The sequence below is a fragment of the Papio anubis genome, chromosome 7 (genome assembly GCF_008728515.1).
Source record: "Papio anubis isolate 15944 chromosome 7, Panubis1.0, whole genome shotgun sequence".
NCBI classification, from domain to species: Eukaryota; Metazoa; Chordata; class Mammalia; order Primates; family Cercopithecidae; genus Papio; species Papio anubis.
The window spans coordinates 115912832-115939079 of NC_044982.1; the positions used below are offsets into that span (position 1 = coordinate 115912832).

The 26248-nt window shown below is 37.9% G+C and overlaps 1 protein-coding gene and 1 pseudogene across 8 annotated transcripts in view; one reads left to right on the top strand and one right to left on the bottom strand.

Annotated features, from left to right (window-relative positions):
• The window catches only part of NEO1 (neogenin 1), a 266759-nt gene that overhangs the window by 127940 nt on the left and 112571 nt on the right, over positions 1–26248 (bottom strand). For all 8 annotated transcript variants that reach the window (XM_021940692.2, XM_021940691.2, XM_021940696.2 and 5 more), the window contains exon 6: positions 932–1086. In XM_021940692.2, coding sequence (XP_021796384.1) covers positions 932–1086 — 155 coding nt within the window. The remainder of the gene's footprint in view (positions 1–931; positions 1087–26248) is intronic.
• Positions 15375–15944, top strand: LOC116275670 (annotated as a pseudogene).

Consider the following 26248-nt stretch of genomic DNA (forward strand, 5'->3'; position numbering starts at 1 on the left):
ATTTTTAAAAGACTATTTTAGCTATAACAGATTGCTTTGTAATGTTAAATACTTGTGAATTACTTTTTGTAACAGGAGATCATGCATTTCAAAAACAGAAAGCATATTTCTAAGAACGAATTACTTGTATGACAAATTTGTAATGAGATATTATGTCTTTAACAACTATAGTTCTGATCATTTTTATGAATGTCATGTATAGATCTCAAGGTATGTCATTTATCTTTATTACTAAAGCTGGATAATTCTATTACTAAAATGTTAGATATTGATGATAGTATTGGTAGGTAATATCTACAAAGCATTTGCTATATATAAAGTATAGTAAAAGCAATTATGGCTGAGTGTTCTTAAATACATTTGACACTTTTTAAACGCATTTTTAAAAAAGAATCTTTGTAACTATTGTTACAACAATTGTCTGACACTGGGTCATCCTTATTTTGAAGGGTCTGGCATCAGTATATGATTTAGGTTAAGCTTTGTATAGTCAGTTGCATTCTTACATATTATGTTTTTCAAAAGGATCATCTTTTCACACTTCAAGGGGAAGTGTGGAAAGATTTCTGCTTCTTGAACAGAGAGCTGTGGAGACAACTGGGGACACACATACACACACACATGTGTGTGCTAATCATCTGCCAGAAAAAGGTGACAGCTGTGTTTCAGAGTACCAGTGTGTTCAAGTAAGAATCTAGACTCTAGGCTTAGGTAAGCCACTGACTTGCTATGTGATCTTACATAAGCTACCAAAATATTTCTGGGCTCAGCTTTCTCATCAGCCAATGAAGATATTATATTCTATGTGAATTTTTCTATTTCACTTGCAGTACATAAACTAGTATATATAACATAACTGATCTCTTGGTGACTACATATAAAAATATCTAAAGGTTACAGAAATAAACATACTTCCTTGAGAAATACTTACAACAATCTTAAAGTAATCACTTGGGATAACCATATCCCCATTTTTGACCCACTTCACAGTTGGAGTTGGTTTTCCAGTCACTTCACATTCAAATACAATATCCATAGATTCATGAGCATATATATTAGTAGGCTGCTTCAGGAATTCAGGTTGAGCTTTAAAATAAAAAAGGAAATTAAGACATTAATAAAAATAGAACCAGGCAGCTATTCATATTTCAACCAATTTTTTAAATCATAAAATCCACAGGATTTTTACTCATTATTTGAAACTTCCACATATTTTTGGAAAAGCATAACATACATATATAATAAAAATACATATTAGGAACATAATTATCTCTAAAAAATGATTTGCTGGTACAACTAATTGTTTTAAAAGATAATTTCTGAGTTTCCTTATTTGGAACTATTTACTAAGCTGACTATATTGGAGAAATTAAAAATGTCTAAAAATAAATATTAAAGACTACTTCCCTAAGATTTATACAATTTTCTAAGAGCTATAATTAGAATTCAAAGGTTGAAAAGATTCATAAAACTTTCTTTTTCAGTCAGCTTGATAAGAACAACAACAACAAAAAGTAAAACAAATGTCACATTAGAGTCCTTAAACAGCTCACTCGTGCAACACACTCCTATTACTAAGACCCCTCATTATATGCAATGGTTTTCCAGGGTGATGGAGAAAGGATAATTATATTTGAAAAAGTCTGAATATTCCAGTAGCTCCCTTTCCACATGTACCACAGTTGTAAATTGCTAACTTACAAATAATAGATCACAATATTTTTAATTAGAAGGGCTGAAGTAGATCATCTAGTCCAGCATCCTACTGAATGATGTAATTTCCTATATGACATCCTTGACAAAGGGTCTTAGTGATCCGTGTTTGAAAAGTGTGAATGACAGGAACTCCCTACATCACAAAGCAGCAAACTCCACTGCAGGCTACTTCTATGAAATAACAACAACAATGGCAACGACAGCAGCTTTATTTACAGTTGACCTAAAATCTGCCCAGCCTGCTGGGATTTTGATTGAGATTGTGTTGAATTTGTGGCAACCTGACATCTTAAAAATATTGTCTTCTTTTCCCTGAACACAGGTTTATCTCACTATTTAAGTCCGATTTCTTTCATAAATGTTTTACAGATATCAGTAAACAAATCTCATTCATGCTTTGTTAGATAAATACTTAGGTATTTCAAATATTTTTGATGCTATTCTAAGTGGTACTTTAAATTTTTAAAAATTTCCAGTTGTTCTCTGCTAGTATGTAGGAATGAAATTGATTTATGTGTATTAACCTTTTATCCTGTGGCCACCCTAAATTCTCTCATTATGAGTTGTATCAGCTTCTGTAAATACAGTTTGGGGATTATCTACATAGACAATCATGCTTGTCTGTGAGTAGAGACAGTTTTATTTATGCCTTTCCAATCTCCCTTTCCTTTTTTAAAAAAGAACTTTTTTAGCCCATTGCACTGTCTAGAGCAGGCCCTGGAGAGAAATCTAAACTAGCTATATAACTTAGGTAAATGAAGAACAACAGTACAGAGAGGAGGTAGAACCCCAGGCAAGCAGAACCTCCCCCAAGGAGGGAAATCATGTATAATCTTAAGAAACAACATACATTCACAGTGATGGAAGATCCAGAAAACATAAATCTGTACAACAAGATGAAATCAGGGAAATCTATTATAGCAAATTTGACTTGATTCTTTCAAACAATGACAAGCCATTTATATTTATTCTTTTGTGAATTATGTATATAAATATGCTGCCGTTTTTCCAATTAGAGTAGTTATAATTTTCTGATCTATATATAAGAGCTTTTTGCATAATGAGAGTTATTATTTCAAGGCTCTCAGCTCCAAATCTGTCCTTCTTTGCAGTAGTGGATGTGGACTTTTGTCAGCTGGTGCTTTGTTAACAGCACTGGGGAAACACTGCACAGCAAAGCAGAGTGATGGGCTTAATTTTCATATTGGAGGATGCTCTTCTTTTTGCTCCTATGGTGAGGCTGATTGTGAAAGACCCAATAATGATCACCCTCCTGTAAGTTTCTCTAGCTTACTCCAGCAAGTGGCTTTCTGTGCACCAGCTCTGACACACTGCATCCCATTGGATAGGGTCCTGTACGCCAGCTCCAACTCACGTCATCCCAGTGGGCAACTTTCTGCTTATCATCTGTCCAGCCAACAGCACCCCAGCAGGTGTCTTCTGCACACCAGCTCTGAGGCCTCCCAGCAGGGGATTTCCTGTGCCCCAGCTTTGGCCCATAGCTATGTCCTTTGGCAGCAGCTACACTGTCTCCAACAAGGTCTGAACAACAGTGTTCCTGATTTTCGGATTCTCTCCCTCAGCTCAAGAGGTAGTCATAGCTAATCCCTATATTTACTATTTTTGTATTCTTTAGTGTCCTATTTTGCCCCCTTTTAGTAAGCAGATTTTAATAGTTAATAATTCTTTTTTTTTTTTTTTTGAGATGGAGTCTTGCTCTATTGCCCAGGCTGGAGTGCAATGGTATGATCCTGGCTCACTGCAATCTCCGCCTCCCAGGTTCAAACGATTCTTGTGCCTCAGCCTCCCAAGTAGTTGGGATTACAGACATGCACCACCATGCCTGGCTAATTTTTGTATTTTTAGTAGAGACGAGGTTTCACCACGTTGGCCAGGCTGGTCTCGAATCCCTGACCTCAGGTGATCCACCTGCCTCGGCCTCCCAAAGTGCTGGGATTACAGGTGTGAGCCACCACGACTGGCCATTAATAATTCTTTATATTAAATTTTCTCTGTTCAAAAATGCCTAGTATAGTTTCTGGCTCCTAACTGGGCCCTGACTAATACAGTAAGCTATGAACCCCTTGTCTTCATGCTGCCAATATTTGTTTCCTCTTCTGTCTTTAACTTAAGGCATCTATTGTAACAAAGTTTTATGTTTTCATATGGTAAAATGTATAAGTCTTCTCCATTTTAGCATCTGTATTTCACTATTTTTACTCCAAAGGCTTTCCCTTCTTCTGTACTATAACAATATTCACCTGTATTTTCTTCTACTATTTCTACAAAACAATCTAGACTTACTAAGTATCCAGCTTTACATGTATCTAAGTGGCAAGATCAGTCATTCCAAAAAGAATGACTGATTTGAAAGATTTAATACTAAAATCTGTGTACTCTTGGGGGTTTATTTCAGGACACTAATTGGTTTCATCCATCTGTGTATTCCTGGGCCAGAATCATAAAATTATTATAACTATGCAATATGTTATAATATACGGTGGAACAAATATTCTTCCTTTATTTCCTCAAAGTTTTTCTAACATGTTTGTTTAGTGTTCCACCCCCCAGATAAATTTAGACTCATCTTATGTTAAGTTTGTCTGTTCCTTCTCAAAGTAAACAGACAAACAAGAACTTGGAGTTTTCATCTGAACTGCAATACATTTTAGATGCAGGAAAACTGAACATGTTTGCAATTGTGAGTCTTTCTATTTAGAACAAGGTTACTTAAGAATACTTGTGTTAAATAAAATTTATGGGAGGCTACTAATACGGACTGAGCTTCTACTCTACAGATCAAATCAAACAGACTGAACCAAAGTGAAGTCACTCATGCTAAAGTTGCACATCACCAAACTGAGCCTCAGTTATTTATGTGACCTTCTGAGAAATCAGGAGACTGTGTGTGTCAAATCCCCAAATGGGACAGTTTTAGCCATCATAAGAAAGTCCCTTCTGCTTTGACCCTTACAATGAAAGTAATCTGAAGCAACTGATGTTAACCAATCCACTGTTTCTTTGTTACTCCTCAAGTTACCCTGCGAAAACTAACTGTTCTGCCTGCCCAGTGTAGTGTTTATCTCTGTTCTTTAGATGAGATGCTGCCTGACTCATGAATTACCATTAAAAGTCATTATATCATTTAACTAAATGTGTAAAACTTTTGTCTTTTGATTCTTGGATATTCTTTGATAATGATTTACTGTAAAGCAGTTGTAAAGGCTAGGAGTCAAGAGACATAAAGTTGAGTTCTGGTTCTACCACTGGACATTTTACTAAATGTGGGTTTCAAACCCCTGGGTTACTAAATAAGGAATTCAACTAGACTATTCCTAAGTACACTAAGATCTGTAGCCAATGATTTATAACTTTAACATATATCTTTGATGTATGATAATTAACACAGCAAAACTAACATTCCTAAGTGCTTTCCACTTACAACCATTTAGTTCCCACAACAATTCTATTATGTAGTTATTATTATATTATTTCCATTTTATAGACAAGGACACTAATACACAGAGAAGCTAACTCCATAGCATAAGGCTTAGTCAGTGACAGATCTGGATTTTGAACCTAGGCAGTCTGACTCCAAAACCTAAATTCTTTTTAAAAAACTTTTTATTTAAGAGAATAGAATAAATCCCACATACCTATTATGTTGATTCAACAATTATCAAGTCATAGTCAATACTGATTCATCTATGCCTTAATCCATTCCATTCCCAACCTCTACCCTACACACATTATTTTGAAAGCAAACTCCAGGTATTACATTATTTCACATATAAATATTTGAGTACCTCTATAAGCCAAGAACTCTCATTTCTAAACATAACCATACCATTATCAGGCTAGTATCTAAAATAATTTATTGGCCGGGTGCGGTGGCTCACACCTGTAATCCTGGCACTTAGTGGGGCTGAGGCGGGCGATCACCTGAGGTCAGGAGTTCAAGACTAGCCTGGTCAACTTGGCAAAACCCTGTCTCTATTAAAAATACAAAAATTAGCCAGGCATGGTGGCTCATGCCTGTAGTCCCAGCTACTCAGGAGGCTGAGGCAGGAGAATCGCTTACACCCAGGAGGCGGAGGTTGCAGCAAGCCAGGATTGTGCCACTGCACTCCAGCCTGGGTGACAGAGCAAGACTCTGTCTCAAATAATAATAACAGTAACAACAATAATAATTTCTTAGTATCACCTATTACTCAGTTGGTATTCACATTTCACTAATTGGCCAATGTTCTCACTCTGTTGCCCAGACTGGAGTGCAGTGGCGTGATCATGGCTCACTGCAGCCAAGACTTCCCAGACTCAAGTAATCCTCCTGCCTCAGCCGCTCAAGTAGCTGAGACTACAGGAACACACTACCACACCCAGCTAATTTTTTGATTTTTTTGTACAGAGGAGGTCTCACTATGTTGCCCAGGCTAGTCTCAAACTCCTGGGCTCAAGTGATCCTCCTACCTCAGCCTCCCAAAGTGCTAGGATTACAGGTGTGAGTCACTGCGTCTGGCCTGTGTTCTTAAAAATGATCTACTTTATTCAAATTGGGCAAACAAGATGCATTCACTGGTGTTAATTTGTTTCTTATGGGTTTTTTTTTTTTTTTTTTTTTGTATCTGCAGATTCCTCTTTATCTTTTATGTGAAATTTGTTTAAGAAACCAAGTCATTTGTAATATAAGGTTTCCCTGCAATCTGTCTTTGGTGACTACATTGCCATAGTGGTATTTAACATGTTATTTCTGAAAGCTCACAGTTAAATGTAGAACCTTGATTGGAGTCAGGCTAGTTTCCCCCCTCCCCACCCCCGAGACTACTTCATAGGCAGTTCCATGTGCATCTATCAGGAGGTTCATCATGTGTGTCTATCTGTCTTTTGGTGACGTTAACAGCCTTTGGTTATCACTGCCCATCAGGCAGTGCAAAATAGTAATACTCTACTCATTCTATAAAAAGAAATATCCCCTACATTACTTACTATTATATCCCCTCAATTATTAGGATAACCCCACAATTATTTGGTTATCCTAAAGGACAGTTCTTTGAAAAGGGGCAGAATAAATGCTTGATTTTTTCCCCTTCACTTACGTTTTCAAAACAATGAGCTGGTTTTCTAATATCCTCTCCCAAAGGTGATTGCTGAGGATTTTTCGTTTAAGTATTAAGTGCCCTTAGTTAAAGATATATTTGGTTAGTTTCAATTTACTGAAGTTATTATTCTTTTGATTCTTAAACTATCCCATATTTGACCAATGGAGGAAACCTGAACACAGTGAAAGCTCCTGAGTCCTTTTTCACACAACTCTACTGGTCTTCAGTTTATGGTCATTGCTCTGAGGCCCTTTTTGTGGACAAAGTCAGCACTTCTGTATTTTTTAAGTATAAACTTCATCATGATTTTCTACTAATATTTCCAATTAAGTCTAAGACTGTAGGTGTTAGCTGAATCTTCTTAATTTTACATCTGTATTTTTCTCTCAAGCCAAAAATCTCTGTTCTCAATGACACTAACATAATTACTCATTTACTTTATCCTACACCCATGGTCTCAGAATAAACATTTGTACCAACAATATGATAACAGAAAACAACTGAATATTTTTTGCAGTTGTGTCCTTAGAGTAAATCCCATTAGGTACAGTATAGTCCAATTACAATTTTAAATTTATATGGAATTATAATTCCACATACTTAGAATTTACTTAGAATTGTAACTTTCTGTGTGGCTATATTACCAACTGGATATACCTTTGGAGTCACCTGTTTCATTTTACTTTCCATTTTCAGGAACTACTTTGTAAATGTTTAAATCTATAAAGACAAGGTATATTCAAACAAACCTACATACCTTCTAACCCTGTTTCTCTCATCCTATTTCCTCCTTTACCCTATTGGTAAATTTATAGTTTATTATTCCATTATGAAAATTATAAGCACATACCCACACCCACAATTTGTCCCCACTCCTCTTATTTAGATTATAAATGATAGCATACTAATTTTTTTCTGTCTTCAAAGCCTATACTCTTAACTACTAAGGTACCATGTTTCCAAGGAATTAACATATTCCTTGAGTCTAAAGAACTGAAAGAACTGAGGCTCCCCCTAGGGCAGAGTAAGTAATTACTCTGGAAAACACAGCAAAATCCTCTTAAAAAAAAAAGGGGGGGGGGGGGGATAATTTCAGTATGCATTTTTAGTAAACAGACTTTCACAGACTATTAGAAAAAAAATCATCATAAGCAATGTTCAATTAATCATTACTTTCCCTTTCATTAATTATAAAATAATGCCCTTAAAATGTTCTCTGGATTTTAACTACTCTGTAGATAGCATTCACACCAATTAAACACAACGTAAGAGCAGATGTTTGTGGTTGGGAAGTTAAATTGATAACCAGAGAACAAATGAGTCAATTACCATAAGAAAATAAGTGTTGTAATGGAAGATTATGCATTTTGTTACCAAAGAGATAATTAAGCTTCAAATCCTCTTTGACAGCTCCCTATCCCTTCAAATGCCATCATCATTTCAATAATAATTTTAATTGCTAAATGTACAAGTAGAATTTAATACTAAAATATATTATACTTGCAAAATTCTTTTACTAGAAACATCACTTAATTCCATCACTGTTACATAATGCTGAAAATTGCCATTTAATTAAAATAGAAAACAATACAGGGCCAACGCCAATGTTTCAAGGTTACTTTATTATGCTATGATTTGGAAGATAACCATTTTCATTTACAGTAGCTCTGAATTGTTGGAGTTTCTATTGTTTCCTTTTAAAGGTTTATGGATTGAAATTCTTATTAAGCTCTGTAAGCAGAGAAAGAAATAAATTTTTTCCATTTTATGTTAAAACTGCTTCTTTTCTGTAATTCACAAATTTACATCTTACATTGTTAAAAACAAAAACAAAAACAAAAAAACCCAACAAATAAAAACCAAGCATATAACAGTGTGAAATCCCTTCAAGAATTTTGTTTGACAGTCTAATCACAAATTTGCTATTGGTACTGACTCAACTAACAAAGCAAGAATATATTTGAATCCTCCGACATTTCTTGAGAAAGCTTCCCATTCCAATGAAGGTGAATAGGCTTCTCCTTAACCTCCAGGAGAAATAGGTGACATCATAACTGAAATAATATTATAACAATGTTTCCACTTGACTATGAAATTATATTTCTCTCCTTTCATCCCAACCTTGCCCCTAGTCTCATTGTTTTTTCCTTACCCTAACCCTCAATTTAGTTAACAGGCACTCAGCCATCTGATCCTAATTAAAAGTACTTCTTCGTCAGCACGGTGGCTCATGCCTGTAATCCTAGCACTTTGGGAGGCCAAGTCAGGTGGATCACTGGAGGTCAGGAGTTCAAGACCAACCTAGCCAACACGGTGACACCCCATCTCTACTAAAAATACAAAAATTAGGCGGATGCTGTGGTGCATGCCTATAATCCCAGTTACTTGGGAGGCTGAGGCAGGAGAATCAACTGGGAAGCAGAGGATGCAGTGAGTCCAGACTGTGCTACTGCACTCCAGCCTGGGCACTAGAGGGAGACTCCATCTCAAAAAAAAAAAAAAAAAAAAAGTATTTCCTTAAAGAAGCATTTCCTGACACACAGTCCCTCACTTTTCCCTGTTTTTAGCCCTTGACTGTCCTATTTACTATCGAAATCCCAGTGGCCTACACCATAATAGGTGCTAAGGCATATCAGAATTTTTTTCAAGGATTCTCAAGTTTCTTAAGGATTCGATGTTTTGTGTTGTTTCTCCTAAGTCCACTCTTGAGTGTCTGACTTTCTGCATGAATTTTAAATTTTGCTTTTAAATGTTTATGATGACGTAAAATTTTAATGAACATGAAATTTCAGCACTAACATTTGTGCTCATGTTTACATGTTAGCTCTGTGATCACATGATTTAATTCTAATGCAATATTCCTCAAACTTGGAGTCTTAGGGTCTAAAGCTCTTAACTTTGAAAAACTGTACTCTATATATTAACTTTTATTTTGAAAAATTCACAAAAACCTTTATTAAATATAGGCTCCACTTCTTTAACAATGTTAAACATACTTAATCTTTGCTTGATGTCTCAATATTGTATGTATACACAACATCTAACTTATCCATTCTTTCATCATCGTACACTTGGGTTGTTTCCATGTTTCAGTTATTGTGAATAATGTAGCTGTGAATATGGGTGTAGAAATATATTTCTGAGACCCTACTTTCAATTCTTTTGAACATGCACCTGAGATGGAGCACCCTTGAGGGGCCTATGGGCCTCCCCCGCCCCCAGCATGGAAATAAAGGAAAATCTTGAGTTCCTTCAAGAGAAGTTCCAGGCACCTAGCTGGCCCTGAGAAGCAAATGAGCAACTTCATAAGCAAGAGGGTAACAGCAGCTTAAAACAATAGCCAAGGAAGTTAGAGTGGTGGGATGTTTGGTTCCCTATAGAAACTAAAGGTAACATCTTAACACATGTCCCTGGCTTGTTTTTCAGAAACCTGAACCCCACCAAATGGATCTGTTGGCATGTAAACCTCAGATAAGGGGGAACTGAGGACTGAACATCTTTGTCCTAAAGTTCTTCCTGAGGGACTTGGGAAAAGTCACACCCATGAGCCAGAGCTAATATTCTTTTCTGCTGACCCTCAAATTTTAAAACAAAACTTCTCTCCCTTAATGAACTGCAAATCAGAAAATCTACCTATGACCTGTAAATCCCACTTCAAGATTTCCTGCCTTTTTAGGCCAAACCAAGGTATAACCTCCATGTATTGCCTTATGATTTTGCCTGTAACTTCTACATTCCTGAAATTTTCCCCTGCTTTTGTAAACCCTTGCTTGCAAGCCATTGGAGAGTTCAGGTCTTAAGCATGAGTTACCCGATTCTCCTTGTTTGGTGCCCTGCAATAAACATCTCCGTTTCTCTTGCTGCAATCCCAATGTCAGCGTTTAGCTTTGCTGCACTGGGTGGGCAGATCGAAGTTCAGTTTGGTAACATGCCCAGAACAGGAACTGTTAGTTCAAATGCTAATTCTAGTTTTTCATTTTTTTTTTTTTTTTTCTTTTGAGGTGGAGTCTCGCTCTGTCGCCCAGGCTGGAGTGCACTGGCGCCATCTCGGCTCACTGCAAGCTCCGCCTCCCGAGGTTTACGCCATTCTCCTGCCTCAGCCTCCCCAGTAGCTGGGAGGGACTACAGGCGCCCGCCACCGCGCCCGGCTAGTTTTTCGTACTTTTTAGTAGAGACGGGGTTTCACCGTGTTAGCCAGGATGGTCTCGATCTCCTGACCTCGTGATCCACCCATCTCGGCCTCCCAAAGTGCTGGGATTACAGGCTTGAGCCACCGCACCCGGCTCTAGTTTTTCATTTTTTAAGAAGCCACCATACTTTTTACCAGCGACTATGCTTTTTGCTGTACCAAAAGTGCAAAAGGGTTCCAATTTCTTCATATCCTTACCAACACTTGCTATTTTTTTTTTTTTTTTTTTTTTTGAGTCGGAATCTCACTCTGACGAGTGCAGTGGCGCGATCTCGGCTCACTGTAAGCTCCGCCTCCCGGGTTCGCGCCATTCTCCTGCCTCAGCCTCCCGAGTAGCTGGGACTACAGACGCCCGCCACCTCGCCCGGCTAATTTTTTGTATTTTTAGTAGAGATGGGGTTTCATTGTGTTAGCCAAGATGGTCTGGATCTCCTGACCTCATGATCCGTCCACCTCGGCGTCGGCCTCACAAAGTGCTGGGATTACAGGCGTGAGCCACCGCGCACAGCCGCTATTTTCTGTTTTTAGAGAGGAGCCATCATAGCAGGTATGGGGGTGGTATCACAGTACTGAGAGAGGATAAAGGAATAAACCGGTAAGGTAGGCAGTTAGGGTGGGTCCTCAGTTGAATTATTTCAAACAGAACCACCTGAAAAATCAAGCTGCAGGCACAGAAAAGGGAACTTGCATAGGAGGGCTTGCCTAAGGCATGTCCATAGCCCACAGGTAAAAAAAGGCTACACAGGTGACTTGCCCAGACATGCCCACAATGGAAAATCCCATCTCCTGACACATGTGCAGCAAGGGGAACAAAGCAATGTGCAGTAACTCAAGCTAAGGGCCTGCATGTGCATTAAGAGGACGGGGTGGAGCTGTCAGAAATTTGCACCTTATGTAAATGAGATGCCCAGCTCTCAACGGTTTCTTATAAAAAGCCTTTGCATTCAATTGTAAAAACCGCAACCCTCTTCTGGGTCCCCTCTCTGCTGCGGAGAGCTTTCTTCTTTCACTTATTAAAACTTTTGCTCCAACCTCACCCTTTGTGTCCACGCCCCTTAATTCTCTTGGTCACTGAGACAAAGAACTCTGAACTCCAGGTGATACCTCACAAGACACTGCTACATTATAGTGCATTGGCAAGACTCTAACAATACCATATATGTTTTTGTACCATTTGATTTTTTACCACGCTTGTTGACTATTTAAGAAAATTACTGACTACAGGATGGTTTGAATTTACCTGCTCTCTGATTCTCCCTACTGTTCTACAGTTGGTATTTTTCTGTTAACTGGCAGTATCGTTTTCTTTCTTTTCTCCATCTCTCTACTTTCCTTTTTATCATTTTCAAATTTAAGAAGGTGAAAATTACTCAGTATAAAAGGTGTACAGAACATAGAAAACATAAAGCCTCCCCTTTATCAAGCTTCAAACCACCTGTCAATACTAGTACCCTCCTTAGACAGAAATACTATTCATATTTTTGGTGTTTGAACTGTCCAAACATTTTTCTATGTATTTAAAACACATCACACATACACACACACATACTTGTTTTTAAAATATAGACTGTAGTCTAGGCAACATAGTGAGACCCCTCATCTCTACAAAAAATAAAAATAAAAAAATAAAAAATTGGCCAGGCATGTGGAACATGCCTACAATTTCAGTCACTCAGGAGGTGAAGGCAGGAGACTGCTTGAGCCCAGGAGTTCGAAGCTGCTGTGAGCTATGATTATACCATTGCACTACAATCTGGGCAACTTAGCAAGACCCCCACCTCTAAAAAATAAAATAAAATATAGACTGAGTCAACCAATAACTAATTTTCTGCAACTTGTATTTCTCTCTTAATAATACTGCATATTAGTATACATGTAGCCACATATATAGCATAGTAGGTCAATGGTATGACCATATCCCAATGTAATTATTCTCCTATTAATGCACACTTAAGGTTACTTTTCATTTTTCTACTACAGGTAAATGCTGCAATATGCACCCTTGTACATATCTTTGTATGCATGTGCAAGGATTTTAGAACAGATTCTCAAAGGGAATAAGTAAGTCAAGGTGTTTTTGTATTTTAGATTTTGATAAATATTACCAAAGGCTGTACTAATTTCATATTCCTGTCAGAGAGTAACTATCAATGAAGCTATTCAACATTCTACTGCACGTCCTAGCTAATTTAATGAAATAAGAAAAAGAGGTTGGGCGTGGTGGCTCATGCCTGTTAATTCCAGCATTTTGGGAGGCTGAGGCAGGTAGATTACTTGAGGTTAGGAGTTCAAGACCACCCTGGCCAACAAAGTGAAATCCCGTCTTTACCAAAAATACAAAAAATTACCCGAGTGTGGTGGCATGTGCCTGTAATCCCAGCTACTTAGGAGGCTGAGACAGGAGAATCGACTGAACCCAGGAAGTGGAGGTTGCAATGGACTGAGATCGATCGTGCCATTGCACTCCAACCTGGGTGACAGAGCGAGACTTCGTCTCAAAAAAAAAAAAACCACACAAACCAATAATAATAATAATTAGCTGGATGTGGTGGTGGGTGCCTGTAATCACAGCTACTTGGGAGGCTGAGGCGGGAGAATCGCTTGAACATGGGACGTGGAGGTTGCAGTGAGCTGAGATTGCACCACTGCACTCCAGCAGCCTGGGCAACAGAGTGAGACTCTGTCTGAAAAAAAAATAAATAAATAAAAATAAAAAAAGAAAAGAAATAAGAAAAAGAAACAAAATACAAATACAGGAAAAGGGTTGGAGAAATCCACCCTCGCCCCTACCACACACATCATGGCAATGACTGTGTACTTAGAACATTCAAGAAAATCTCTCTTGCCTGGAGAAATTCCAATGTGCATTACTGTACTATCTGTAGTGGGGAGGGACTCCAATGACTTCATGAACAGGAATAATAATTACACAAACTGCAATAGGTCTAAAGCATATGTTACAGCCTTCCCACTCAAAGTGTAGTACAGGACCAACAGTACTGGCATCATCTGGGAGCTTATTAGAAATACAGAATCTCTGTTTCCCCACCCCAAACCCTCTGAATCGATTTCAGCACTTTAACAAAATCTCCAGGTGGTTTGCAGGCACATTAAAGTTTGATAAACATCGCTTTTGGGCATTTAAATACTGACTATAGTCCTATATGTACAAACAGAGAGAAATTTAAATACAATAATGTCAAAAGGCAATTTGCAGAGCAAACTAGATGATACAATAACTGCTAATGAAAAAATTATTTTTAGATGTACATGTATGTAAATGCTTTTTGAAGACACCTGTAAGTATACACACTAAACTAGTAACAGTTATCCTCTGAGGAAAGGGGTGGGAATGGGGAAGGGGCAATAAAGGAGGAGGTTTACTTTGTTGATATGGTTTGATTCTTTAATAATGTTACTGCATTACTTAAATAATTTTTAAAAGAAAAATAAAAGCCAAAAGAATAAGCTGAAAAACTATTAGAATGAAATATAAATCTCTAGTAAACTAGCAGAATAAATGATTAATGTTTTTTGTTGTCACATTCTTACGTAACAAAAAAATTAGAAAATGTAAATCTAAAAACCTAATTCATAGCTACAAAAACAATTAAATAGTTAAGATATATACCTAACAAGTAAAGTATAAAACCTTTAGGACGAAAACTATGTAATTTTATTAAGGAAACAAAATATTAAAGAATGGCTTGGTTTGATTCCATCTTGCCTGGCTGTTCTCTCAAGCAATAGTTGTTCATTTCCATCTGCTTTCTCCACCTAAGTGTGTGCCACCACCCCATGGAAGATTCAATGGACATGAACATGAGCCCCCGAGGCCTGAGGACCATGTTTCTCATTGTGAACCAAAGGCTGACAAAGATTACCACCTTAAGGTGGCTAATGATGAAAATAAGCATTGGTTATCTTTAAGAATGGTCAGTTAAGAGGCTGGTGCAACTGATGAACTGCAGATTGTTGACACAGAGACGATGAATTATGAAGGCAGTCGAATTAAAATAATACTGGCAACTGGCCGGGCATGATGACTCACGCCTGTAATCCCAGCACTTTGGGAGGCCAAGGTGGGTGGATCACTTGAGGTCAGGGGTTCGAGACCAGCCTGGCCAACATATTAAACCCAGTCTACTAGAAATACAAAAACTCAAAAATTAGCTGGGCATGGTGATGCACACCTATAATCCCAGCTACTCGGGAGGCATGAGAACCGCTTGAACCCAGGATGTGGAGGTTGCAGTGAGCTGATATCACACCACTGCACTCCAGCCTGGGCAACAGAGCGAGACTCTGTCTCAAAAAAATAATAATAACAAAATAAAAAATAAAGTAATAGTGGCAACTTTGAACAGCCAATGATTTCCCTTGGGGGCTTTGAAATACTACCACCCGTGGCCTTATGGTTGAAGTGTGGATCAGGGCCCATGCATATCAGAGGACAGCACTTAGTAGCTGGGGAGGAAGGTGGAGAGGCTTAGAAGATCAAGAAGAGGAGGACGTGCAACTCTTAGGTACGTCTGGAGAGCAATCTGCCCCTGGAGTTGGTAGCAAGGTTACCTGGGTTGTGGAGAGGGAAGAGGAGACAAGAATAAGCTCCAGTGAAGAAATCTATATGCGACACTCCAGCCAAAAATGCACAAAAATCAAACCAAAATGGAAAAGATTAAAAACCATCAACACCAAGATCAAAGGATCAAGAATCCTTCAAAAAACAGGAGAAAAAAATAAAAATAAAAAAACCTCCAAAAACACCAAGAGGACCTAGTTCTGTAGAAGACATTAAAGCAAAAACGCAAGCAAGTACAGAAAAAGTTGGTTCTCTTCCCAAAGTGGAAGCCAAGTTCGTCAATTATATAAAGAATTGCTTCTGGATGACTGACCAGGAGGTAATTCAAGATCTCTGGCAGTGGAGAAAGTCTCTTTAAGAACATACATTAAACAGTTTTTAAAAAATTTCCATATTATTTCACTTATGTAACAGTTGATATACAGTTGTCCTTTTTACAATCTAGAGTGAGAATTTTCCCTAATATGTCTGATAAATGTTGTCCAAGTTCCACTGCCAAAAATGTGTTGTCCAAAATGCCTGTTTAGTTTTTAAAGATGGAAATCCACCATTTGCTTGGATTTAAGCATATATGGAATGTTATGATAGAACACAGTAGTAGCAATGGTCAGACATGGAAATGGTGGGGAGACAACAATGTACATATGAAATAACCTTGGCATTTTAATAAGTAGCACTGTTTCTATTCAAAAAAATAATGGAGGCACAATTATAGATACAAATATGTATGAAAATTCTCGTATGATTGAAGTGACATATTAAATCAGGGAAAAGATACGTAACTCAAGAAAAAAATCTTAGAAACTGTAATCACTTGGAAAGAATAATGTTGGATTTATATCTCATTTCTTATACCAAAATAAATTTCATATGTATCAAAAATTTAATGATTAAAACCAAATGCTGCCATAAAAGCACTATAAGAAGACATGAGATTTTTAAAAAATATAATCTTGGAGGGAGGACTAAGTATGACACAAACTCGGAAGCCACAAAAGAAAATTTAAACATATTGGCTTGTGATACTGTGAAATCTGTCTTTGGACTTCATCCTGGTTTTCTGACACAGAGCCTCTAAATCTCCTGGAATTTCCAGGGTGACAGGAGCAACTTTTGTTCTATAATAAGACAAGTCTTGATGGGGTACTTGATAGCCTCTGGATAAGGGCTAATCAACAGCAGAACCAACCATGAGAGGGTTGGAATTTTCAGCTCCCTTCCCCAAACTCCAGAAGGGGAGATGAGTTCAAGGTTCAATTGATCACCAGTGGCCAATGATGTAATCAGTCATGCCTACATAATGAAACCTCCATAGAAACTTATAAGGACAGGGTTCAGGAGAGCTTCTAGGTAGCTGAACACATGCAGGTTCCTGCAGGGTGGTTCCCAGAGAGGACATGGAAAGTCCATGCCCCTTCTCACATATCTTGCCCTGTGCTATTTAACACTTTGTAATATCCTTTATAATAAATGGCTACATTTAAGTAAGCATTTCTCTGAGCCCTGTAAGCCACTCTAGCAAATTAATAAAACCCAACAAGGGTATCATGGGAACCCCAATCTGTAGCTAGTCAGTCAGAAGTTCTGGAGGCCCAGACTTGAGACTACCACCTGAAGAGAGATGGTAGTCTGGTGGTCCTGAGCTCTCAACCTATGAGATATGACACTCTCTCCAGTGCCATATCTCCACATGGAAATGGTGAGGAGGCAAGAATATACATATGAAATAAACTCAGTATTTAGTAAGTAGCACTGTTTCTATTAGAAAAATAGAAAGGTAGGTAGTGTCAGAACTGAACTGAATTACAGGACACACAGCTGGTGTCCACTGAAGTACTGCTTGGTGTACGGGGAAATAACCCCCACATTCTGGGGTCACAAAGGTTTTCTGTGTTGAGTAGAAAGTGAAGAATAGGAAAAACAAGAGTTTGGTGTTTTGGGGTTTTTGTATATTCAGGAGGACTACATAGAAAAATAAAAAGTATACATAATTAAAAACTATCATGAAGTAAAAAGACAATGAACGGGGGAAAACAGGTAACGGAACTAATTTCCCTAATATATACAAGTTTCAACAAATTAATAAGAAAAAAATTACCAATAAAAACTAAGTAAAAGATATAGACCATGCACAAAATGAAAATACATAGAATTTCCTAATATATGAGAAAAGATGTTGAACCTCACTTATGTAAGTAATATGCAAATAGCACATGTATGAGAAATGGACAGTCTTATATATCTTGGTGATGATATAAATTGATACAATCTTTTACAGGGTAATTTAATAATATCTATAAAAATCTAAATTGTATAAACTCTTTGATACAGCAATTTTACCTCAAGAGATTCATCTATCAGAAACACTTGCACATTTGCATAAAGACATAAGGATATTCCATGAATACTGAAGCAGCAAAAGATAAGGAATCACCAAATAGTAAGCTATTTTAACCATACTCCATCAAGACTGCTGCTGCTTCCATGCTGACTTGACCTTATGCCAGGTCATGATGGAGTGGCTGAAGTCATTTTTGTAATTAAGAGAAGTCAAGAGGAAATTGAGCTACATATACCATTAGTGGGTTTAGTGGGATATATTTATGTGGTTTTTGCCAAAACTTTTGTGTATACCTAAACTGTCTCAGTATAGGACAACTTCCAGGAATACTCCTTCTGCCCACTGTACTAACAGGACCCAACACCGAGACACAAAGGTGTAGAGTCATATTCAAATGACTATATCTTAAACACTGGAGGAAAAGACCAAAGTAGCCTTCTATTTACATAGAAAATGACTTACAAAATCACTGACATATGAGGAGACAATGAAATAAAATGCAGCAAAAACAATTATTACAACACATAAGTGTATAAGGTAATATTTTTAAAGTGTTTTTTTCTGGATTTTTTGTAATGTTTGTAGTGTTTATCAGCTTTGAAAAACTAATTTATTGTGCTTTCTTTTCTCGTTCTAAATATCTACTCATTTTGTACATAATTTGGTATTCACTATCTTTTTAAAAAATTTTTTGAGACAGAATATAGCTATAGTTGCCCAGGCAAAACTCAAACTCCTGGGCTCAAGCAATCCTCCTGCCTCAGCTTCCTGAATAGCTAGGATTCCAAGTGTGTGTTACCACACCTCGCTACTCACTGTCTTATACAAGGCCCCCAAAGTAGTTTTCACTGCAGACCTCAAAAAAGCTGGACCTGCTCCTGATGATGACAACCTCTAAGATTGCTTGTTACATCTATTATGCTATTTTTACACACCTCTTTGCTTGAACAGGCATAGAATATCTCTAGAAGGATAAGAAAAAAATAATGATAATGGTTGCTTCTGTGGAGGAGGGCTGGGACATTGCAGTAATATTTCACCATATATCCTTTCCAGAACATCTTCATATGTTATCTATTAAAAATATTTAATTAAAAATAAAAGTGAGGCCAGGTGTGATGGCTCATGCCTGTAATCCCAGAATTTTGGGAGGCCAAGGCAGAAGGAATGCTTGAGGCCAGGATTTCAAGACCAGCCTGGGTAACAAAGTGAGATCGCCATCTCTACAAAAAAGATACAAAAATTAGCTGGGTGTCGTAGTGGTCCCAGCTACACAGGAAGCTGAAGCAGCACAATTGCTTGAGCCCAGGAAGTCAAGGCTGCAGTGAGCCGTGATCACACACTGCACTTCAGTCTGGGCAACAGAGTGAGACCCTGTCTCAAAATAATGGTAATAATAATATAATAATAATAGTGGAGATATACACACACCTGACTACAAAGCCTTAATACTGTAAATATATCAATCACAATTCTTTCGAAATGAATCTGTAAATTCAATGAAATGCCATTTACTATCCCAAGAGAAATTTTATCAAAATTTAACAAGCTGAATCTGCAGGTCATCTAGAAGAAAAAATTTAAAAAAAAAAAAAAATTTTTTTTTTGAGAGTCTCACTCCTTCTCCCAGGCTGGAGTGCAGTGGGGTGATCTCGGCTCACTGCAACCTCTGCCTCCCAGGTTCAAGCAATTTTCCTGTCTCAGTCTCATGAGTAGCTGCAACTACAGTCATGCACTACCACACCCAGCTAAGTTTTGTATTTTTAGTAGAGACAGGGTTTCACCATATTGGCCAGGCTGGTCTCGAACTCCTGACCTCAACTTGCCTCAGCCTCCCAGAATGCTGGGATTACAGGTGTGAGCCACCACATCTGGCCAAACATATTTATTTTTGAAAAGAACAATGAGAAGGGATCCTTTTAAGAAAATATCAACAACTGAAACAGTATAGTATTGATGTAGGAATTCATAAAGTTTTCAATAAAACAGAGTTTAGGATAAGATCCACAGAATTTCAGAAATTTCAAGGTTTTCTCCAAGATGGCTGACTAGAAGCATTTCCAGCATATCTCATCCACTTAGAAGAACCAAAATAGTATGTAGACAATTACACTTTAAATATATTATCCAAGAGGGAGCATGGAGTTCAAGAGAAAAGCAAAAGGAAACTTCAACGTCTGGGAAGGAGAAGGAAAACAGGTAACCCGTGTGGCCGGGACTGGCTGAAAATCGGAAATGAATCCCCAATAGGGGAGAGGGTGAGTGAGTGTGCCTCTGCAGTCCATGTTCCCACAGGGGAATCGTACAATGCAGGCTGTGGGAGAGCACCTTGGCCCTCCTGAGTCCTGGATCTCACCTGGGGAGTGACCAGAGAAGGAAATGCTCCAGGGACGTACCACACATTCCATCAGATATAGGCAGCTACAGTAATCTGAATCCCAGCTCTTAACAAGCTGTGGGTGGTCCTGGGAACTAGTGGCAGTGCCAGGCTTTGGTGTCAGAGATTCGGGCCAGGGCTTGAAGAACTGGGACTCAAGCAGGAGTCTGGACTCCTGCAACCAGAACTGAGAAACTGGTATGGGCAGCTGATACTGAGACTGGGGTATCCCCCTACCCGCTTGGGACCTGAGCAGGAGGAGAGTTGCCATGGAGGCTTGGGATTAAGCTGGGTTGTATCTCCTAAGGCCCTGGATTGAGTTACAGAACACGGCCATGACTGAACAGGCTGATCTGCTGCCACAGTTAAGAGCGGGAGGGAACTCTGCCAGGACTGGGGCATAAGAGGGAAGCAAGTCCCACTTACACAAGCCAAATCTGCAGCCGCTCGGACTGCCCTCCTTCCCCATGTTAAGACCTCAGCATAGAAACAGTCATCCCTCACCCAAGAATTTCAAAAGGGGCCTGAGAACTGCCCTGCCACCCCCGTCAAGGAAGGCAAATGCACCCACCATTGGGAGGCCTGAGTACAAGCTTGCCTTCTCCAGCTCCACTCAACTTGGGCCCCACTCCGCAGAGGGAGGTGAAGGTTAGGGAGATCCAGGTTCCTGAGAATTCTGCAACTCAATTCACCATCTGGGACACCTGTGCAAGCACTTCTCCTCAGAAACAGAGCTTGGCATAAAGCCTACTGTTGTCAATGCAGCTGGCTGTTACCTGCAAATGCCACCTACTGGCCTGGAGGATGACATGTACAGCCCATTGCAACAACTGATAAAACAAGGGCACAATACTTGCGAATGGGAAGAGCTTCTCACTACTACTGCTATCCGCATTGCCCATACCACCCTGGCTCCCCAGGAGGTCAAGAGCCTGCTCACCTGCATGGTCTACCTCTACTACAACAGGCATTTGAGAGAGTCACCCAGGGGCCAAAGAATCAGCCTACCTGGAACTACGAACATGGATACCAGTATATACCACACCAGGTCACAATGATAAGACACATTTAGCCCACCACCACTACCACTGAAGGACCCATCAGGCATTCCAGTCCCCAGCAAAACCTCATCACAGACTCCACCAATAACTGCACACTAACACATAGAAAAATCCACAGATAACATTAAGGCTATCTGTAGCCAAGGAAATCATATAGAATCCTTAAAGCCACTGCACATACCCAGAAGGAAAGCCAAAATGTCCTATCCAATCAACATCATAGACATATCTTCAATAAAAATCTCTCCACCCAATGAAAGCAAATTCAAAAATAAGAAGTAGTGACTGTTACTCCAGATGCACAGAAACCAATGTAAAGATATAGGAAGTATGAAAAAGCAACATATTATGACACATTCAAAGGAACACAATAATTCTCCAGTAATAGGTCCTAACCAAAAAGAAATTCTTGAACTTCTAGATAAAGAATTAAAAATACTGATTTTAAAGAACCTCAATGAGATTACAAGAGAAATCTAAAAACCAGTACAAAAAAGAAAGAACATCAATTTAGGATACCAATGAGGAATTTATCAAGATAGATATCTTCAAATTCTAGAGCTGAAAACTTCACTGAAGGAATTACAAAATACATTTGAAAGCTTCAACAACAGACAAGCCTGAACAGAAGAAAGAATCTTAGAACTTGAAGACAGGTCTTTTGAAATAATCCAGTCAGATAAAAACTTAAAAAGAATAAAAAAACACAAAGACTTCAAGATGTTTGTGACTACATAAAGTGACTGGACTTGTGAATTATGGGTATTCCTGAGGGGGAAGAAAAATCAAAAAGTTTAGAAAACCTATTTAAGGAAACAACTGATGAAAACTTCCCAAGTCTAGCAAGAGATTTAGACATTCAGATACAGGAGGCCTAGAGATCCTGAGGAAAATACATTCCAAAAAGGACTTGGAATAGGCACCACAGCATATTATAATCAGACTGTCTGAAGTCAAAGTAAAAGAAAGAACTTTAAAATTAGCAAGAAAAAAAGCATCTAGTTACCTATAAAGAAAACCCCATCAGACTAACAGTAGACTTCTCAGCAGAATCCTTACAGGCCAGAACAGAATGGGCTGGCATTTTCAAAGTGCAGTAAGGAAAACCACCACCACCATCACCACCACCACCACCACCACCACCACCACCACCACCACCACCATACACCAGACAAGAATTTTATATCCAGCAAGATTAAGCTTCATAAATGGAGAAATTAAGTCTTTCCCTGAGAAAATTTATGACCACCAAACCAGCCCTATAGGAAATGCTCAAAGGAGACCTAAACGTGGAAATGAAAGGTTGACATTCACCATGACAACACAAGAAAGAAAAAAAAAAACTCACAAAAAAAGAAGAAAAAGAAAGGAATCAAATGGTAACACAACATAATTCCAACAAGCCAAAAGACAAAGAAAAAGAAACAAATTTATAAAACAACTAGAAAACAATTCACAATGTAACAGGATCAAAACCTCATATATCAATGTTAACGTTGAACATAAATGGATTAAGAGCTCCACTTAAAAGATATAGATTGGTAGAATGAATTTTAAAAACATCATTCAACAATATGCTGCTTGCAATAAACTCACCTGTAAAGACACATAGACCGAAAGTAAAAGCTATTTCACACCAACAGAAACTGAAAGTGAGCAGGACTAGCTATGCTCATATCATATAAAACAGACTTTAAATCAAAAATATCTTAAAAAGACTAAGAAAGTCATCATTATATAATTATAAGGGGACCAATTCAGTAAGAGAATATAGCAATTCTAAATATATATGTACCCAATACCAGAGCACTCAGATTCATAAAACAATTATTAGTAGACCTAAAGAGATAGCAATACAATAATACTGGAGGATTTCAACACTTCACTCACAGCATTAAACAGATCATCAAGACAGAAAATCAACAGAGAAATATTGGACTTTATACCAAATGGACCTAACAGACTTTTACAGAATATTCCACCCAAGGACTGCAGAATATACATTCTTCTCATCAGCATATGGAAAATTCTCTAAGATAGGTCATATGTTAGGCCACAAAACAAGTCTCAACAAATTTTTAATAACTGAAAACATGTCAAGTATTTTCTCAGACTCCAGTGTAATCAAACTAGAAGTCAATACCAAGATGGCTTCAGACACCATACAAACACATGGAAACTAAACAACATGCTTCTGAGTGATCACCGCATCAACAAATAAATTAAAATAAAATTGTTTTTAAATGTTGAAATACATGAAAATGGAAAAACAACACATCAAACCTGTGGGATTCAGCAAAAGCAGTGATAACAGGGAAGTTTAAAGCATTAAATGCCTACATCGAAAAAGTAGAAAGATTACAAATTAACAACCTAACATCACACTTCAATAAAACAGGAAAGCAAGAAAAACCAAACTCAAAGTTTGCAGAAGAGGAGAAATACAAAGAGCAGAACTAAATGAAAAGAGACAAGAAAACAATACAAATGATAAATAAAACAAAGAGTTGGTTCTTTGAAAAAAATAAAATTGATAAACTACTAGGCTAGACTAACCAAGAAAAGATCCAAATAAATACAATCAGAAATGAAAAAAAGAGACATTACAGGTGATACAAGAGAAACACAAAAGATCAAAGATTATTATAAACAACTATACACTCACAATCTAGAAAACACTGAGGAAATGGATATAAATTCCCAGAAAAATACAACCTCCCAAGATGAAACCAGAAAAAAATAGAAAACCTAAACAGACCAATAAGTGGTGAGACTGAATCAGTAGTAAAAAACCTCCCACAAAAGAAAAGCCCAGGACCAGGTGGATTCACACCCAAATTCTACCAAACATACAAAGAACTAAAGCAATCCTCCTGAAACTGTTCCCAAAAATCAAGGAAGAAGAAATTCTCCCTAATTCAATCTACAAGGCCAGTATCATCCATACCAAAACCAGACAAGGACACAACAACAAAAAACTACAGACCAATATCCCTGATGAACACAGACACAAAAATCCTAAACAAATTATCAGCAAATTGAATCCAACAGCACATCAAAAGATAATACACCAGGATCAAATGGGTTTCATACCAGGGACACAAGGATGGTTCAACATACACAAATCAATAAATGTGACACATCAACAAAATGAAGGGCAAAAAACAGATGATCATCTCAACAGACATAGAAAAAGCATTTTATAAAATTCAGCATTCCTTCATGATAAAAACTCTCAACAAAGTAGGCAGAGAAGGAACACACCTCAAAATAGTAAAGGCCATATATAACAAACTCAAAGCCAATATCATGCTAACTAGAGAAAATTTGAAAGTGTTCTTTATAAGAACTGGAATAAGACAAGGATGTCCACTTTCACCACTCCTTTTAAATATAGTACTGGAAGTCCTAGCCAGAGCTATCAGGCAAGAGAAATAAATAAAAGGTATCCAAACTGGATAAAAGGAAGTCAAATTATTCCTGTTTGCTGATGATATGATCTTTTATCTAGAAAATCCTAAAGAATCCACAAAAAACCTCTTGGATTTGATAAATAATTCAGTAAAGTTTCTGGATACAAAAGTAATGTACAAAAATGAGTAATGTTTCTATAAACCAATAGCAACCTAGCTGAGAACCAAACGAAGAAGACAATACCATTTAAAAATAGGTACAAAAAATATCTGTGAATATATTTAACCAAGGACATGAGAGATTTCTACAAGGAAACTACAAAATTCTGAGGAAACAAGTTGAAGATGACACAAATAAATGGAAAAACATCCCATGCTCATGAATTGAAAGATGTAATATCATGAAAATTACCATATTGCTCAAAGCAGTCTCCAGATTAAATGCAATTGCTATCAAAATACCAGCATCATTTTTCACAGAATTAGCTAAAACAACCCTAAAATTCATACAGAACCAAAAAAGAGCCCAAATAGCCAAAGCAATCCTGAGCCAAAAGACCAAAGCTGTAGGCATTGCATTACCTGACTTCAAATTATACTAGGTTATCTAGTAACCAAAGAGCATGGATGGTCCTATCAGAGGTATGTGAACCAGAGCAACTGTATCTTAAATAGGAGCTAGGTAAAACGAGGCTGAGATCTACTGGGCTGCATTCCCAGACAGTAAAGGCATTCTAAGCCACAGGATGATATAGGAGGTTGGCACAAGATACAGGTCATAAAGACCTTGCTGATAAAACAGGTTGCTGCAAAGAAGCTGGCCAAAATCCACCAAAACCCAAGATGGCCACAAGAGTGACCTCCTGGCTGTCCTCACTGCTACACTCCCACCAGCACCAATGACAGTTTACAAATGCCATGGTAACATCAGGAAGTTACCCTATATGGTCTAAAAAGGGGAGGGATGAATAATTCACCCCTTCTTTAGCCCTTTACCATAAAAATGAGCAACCAGCAGCCCCTGGGACTGCTCTATGGAGTAGCCACTCTTTTATTCCTTTACTTTCTTAATAACCTTGCTTTCACTTCACTTGATGGATTCTCCCTGAATTCCTTCTTGTGCGAGATCCAAGAATCCTCTCTGGAGGTCTGGATGAGAACCCCTTTCCTGTGACAGTACTGGAATAAAGATAGACACATCAATGCAAAAGAATATAGAACAAAGAAATAAAGCCACATATTTATAGCTAACTGATCTTAACAGAGTTGACAAGAACACACACTGGTGAAAGGATACTCTTCTCAATAAATGGTGCTGGGAAAATTGGACTGCCATATGCAGAAGAATGAAACTGGACCCCTATCTCTCCATATATATAAAAATCAATTCAAGATGAGACCTGAAACAAAAATACTAGAAGAAAATCTAGGGAAAATTCTTCTGTACATTGGTCTGGACAAAGAATTCAT